Genomic DNA, 2,809 nt, shown 5'->3' with positions numbered 1-2,809 from the left:
TAATGATCCATTGTTAGGCTGATGGTCCTTCTTGAGCATGTGATCAGCTGGTTCTGGTTGTCAGCAGCAAACTGGTTGATCCACTCTGAGAAGGTGCTATTTAAGAGACTGAGCTGAAAACAGCTCCTCAGACTGAGGAAGTCTCTCGGATGAGACGAAATGTTTCTACATTTATTTTTTTTGCTTTGTTTTGTTTTTTGAATGTCCAGAAGACCAGATTTAACTTTTTTAGATTTTTCTACCTGGATTATTGAGCATGCATCAGGATCTACTGTTGTCAGTTACGTGTTTATAACGAAGTGTGTTTATAACAAAGTGATTCTTACCAGGAAATAGAGACAAGAAAGATTAGTGGCTGCAGCACTTTTTACCCTGCTGTCCTTCTTCTCAAAGGTCTTCAGCGTTTCCACGGCCTGATCACACATAAGAAAATGAGAGAAAAATGTTTTGCGCTGGGTTTTCTGTTACAGTAGTGGGTGCTACATATTTATAGTACAGACATATTTCCTACAAACTTAGAAAAAACAAAAACATTTAAGCAAAAACAACTTTATGGTCAGAATATTTTATAGTCAATATAGCAAAGATATTTACAAGCAAATAACGAGTACTTTGATTAAAAAAAAACATTTAAAGCCTTTAAGCCGTTGAATATTGACAAAAGAAACATTTAGCAAAATAAACAACTTCACACGATGTACATACTGTTACACTGAACTTCTTTCTGATGAGATAACTTTTTCAATGAAAACATACACACCTGTAAGTGTTATTTACTGGAAAAAATAACACCAGTATCAGTAAATTAAAGTTGACATCTTTTTCAAACCACCAGCGTCAGCTGCACAGAAGATGCAGAATACACCACTGTCTGAAGGCACCACACACATGCAGCAGCTGTAAAAGTCTGTTGCTATGGTAGGGCTGCACAATATTAGAAAACTTGCAATGTGCAATATTATTGTTTATTACTCTAATTACAATATGGTTTGCAATAAACCAATCTTTTCCTCACTACTCATTTTCTCGTTTATCACTATCATCTAAAGAGGTGTGGGGGCTCAAGGCCAGTGGGAGTCCATTAGATTGCCCATTATACTGTACTGCTAGACTGCAGAAGATGAATTCATGGTATTTATAAAGTATGGATATATGATTTATTCCAGTCCTTTGTGATATTGCAATGACAAGAAATTTGTGATATTGTGCTGCCCTATACAGGTCCTTCTCAAAAAATTAGCATATTGTGATAAAGGTCATTATTTTCCATAATGTAATGATAAAAATGAAACTTTCATATATTTCAGATTCATTGCACACCAACTGAAATATTTCAGGTCTTTAATTGTTTTAATACTGATGATTATGGCATACAGCTCATGAAAACCCAAAATGCCTGTCCCAAAAAATTAGCATATCATGAAAAGGTTCTCTAAACAAGCTATTAACCTAACCATCTGAATCAACGACGTAACTCTAAACACCTGCAAAAGATTCCTGAGGCTTTTAAAAACTCCCAGCCTTGTTCATTACTCAAAACCACAATCATGGGTAAGACTGCCGACCTGACTGCTGTCCAGAAGGCCATCATTGACACCCTCAAGCAAGAGGGTAAGACACAGAAAGAAATTGCTGAACCAATAGGCTGTTCCCAGAGTGCTGTATCAAGGCACCTCAGTGGGAAGTCAGTGGGAAGGGAAAAGTGTGGCAGAAAACGCTGCACAACGAGAAGAGGTGACCGGACCCTGAGGAGGATTGTGGAGAAGGGCCGATTCCAGACCTTGGGGGACATGCGGAAGCAGTGGACTGAGTCTGGAGTAGAAACATCCAGAGGCACCGTGCACAGGCGTGTGCAGGAAATGGGCTACAGGTGCCGCATTCCCCAGGTCAAGCCACTTTTGAACCAGAAACAGCGGCAGAAGCGCCTGACCTGGGCTACAGAGAAGCAGCACTGGACTGTTGCTCAGTGGTCCAAAGTACTTTTTTCGGATGAAAGCAAATTTTGCATGTCATTCGGAAATCAAGGTGCCAGAGTCTGGAGGAAGACTGGGGAGAAGGAAATGCCAAAATGCCAGAAGTCCAGTGTGAAGCACCCACAGTCAGTGATGGTCTGGGGTGCCATGTCAGCTGCTGGTGTTGGTCCACTGTGTTTTATCAAGGGCAGGGTCAATGCAGCTAGCTATCAGGAGATTTTGGAGCACTTCATGCTTCCATCTGCTGAAAAGCTTTATGGAGACGAAGATTTCATTTTTCAGCACGACCTGGCACCTGCTCACAGTGCCAAAACCACTGGTAAATGGTTTACTGACCATGGTATTACTGTGCTCAATTGGCCTGCCAACTCTCCTGACCTGAACCCCATAGAGAACCTGTGGGATATTGTGAAGAGAAAGTTGAGAGACGCAAGACCCAACACTCTGGATGAGCTTAAGGCCGCTATCGAAGCATCCTGGGCCTCCATAACACCTCAGCAGTGCCACAGGCTGATTGCCTCCATGCCACGCTGCATTGAAGCAGTCATTCATGCAAAAGGATTCCCGACCAAGTATTGAGTGCATAACTGAACATGATTATTTGAAGGTTGGCGTTTTTTGTATTAAAAACACTTGTCTTTCATTGGTGGGATGAAATATGCTAATTTTTTGGGACAGGCATTTTGGGTTTTCATGAGCTGTATGTCATAATCATCAGTATTAAAACAATTAAAGACCTGAAATATTTCAGTTGGTGTGCAATGAATCTGAAATATATGAAAGTTTCACTTTTATCATTACATTATGGAAAATAATGACCTTTATCACAATATGCT

General features: G+C 40.5%; 1 protein-coding gene across 1 annotated transcript in view; it reads right to left on the bottom strand.

Annotated features, from left to right (window-relative positions):
• The window catches only part of ift88 (intraflagellar transport 88 homolog), a gene marked incomplete at its 3' end in the record, with an annotated part of 51,287 nt that overhangs the window by 16,946 nt on the left and 31,532 nt on the right, over nucleotides 1-2,809 (bottom strand). Inside the window, 1 exon segment of the mRNA XM_037686665.1 lies at nucleotides 327-413. Within this exon segment, the coding sequence (XP_037542593.1) occupies nucleotides 327-413 (87 nt within the window).

The sequence above is a fragment of the Nematolebias whitei genome, chromosome 13 (assembly GCF_014905685.2).
Source record: "Nematolebias whitei isolate Nwh7 chromosome 13, NemWhi1, whole genome shotgun sequence".
NCBI lineage: Eukaryota > Metazoa > Chordata > Actinopteri > Cyprinodontiformes > Rivulidae > Nematolebias > Nematolebias whitei.
This window is presented reverse-complemented; position numbering and strand designations above follow the sequence as displayed.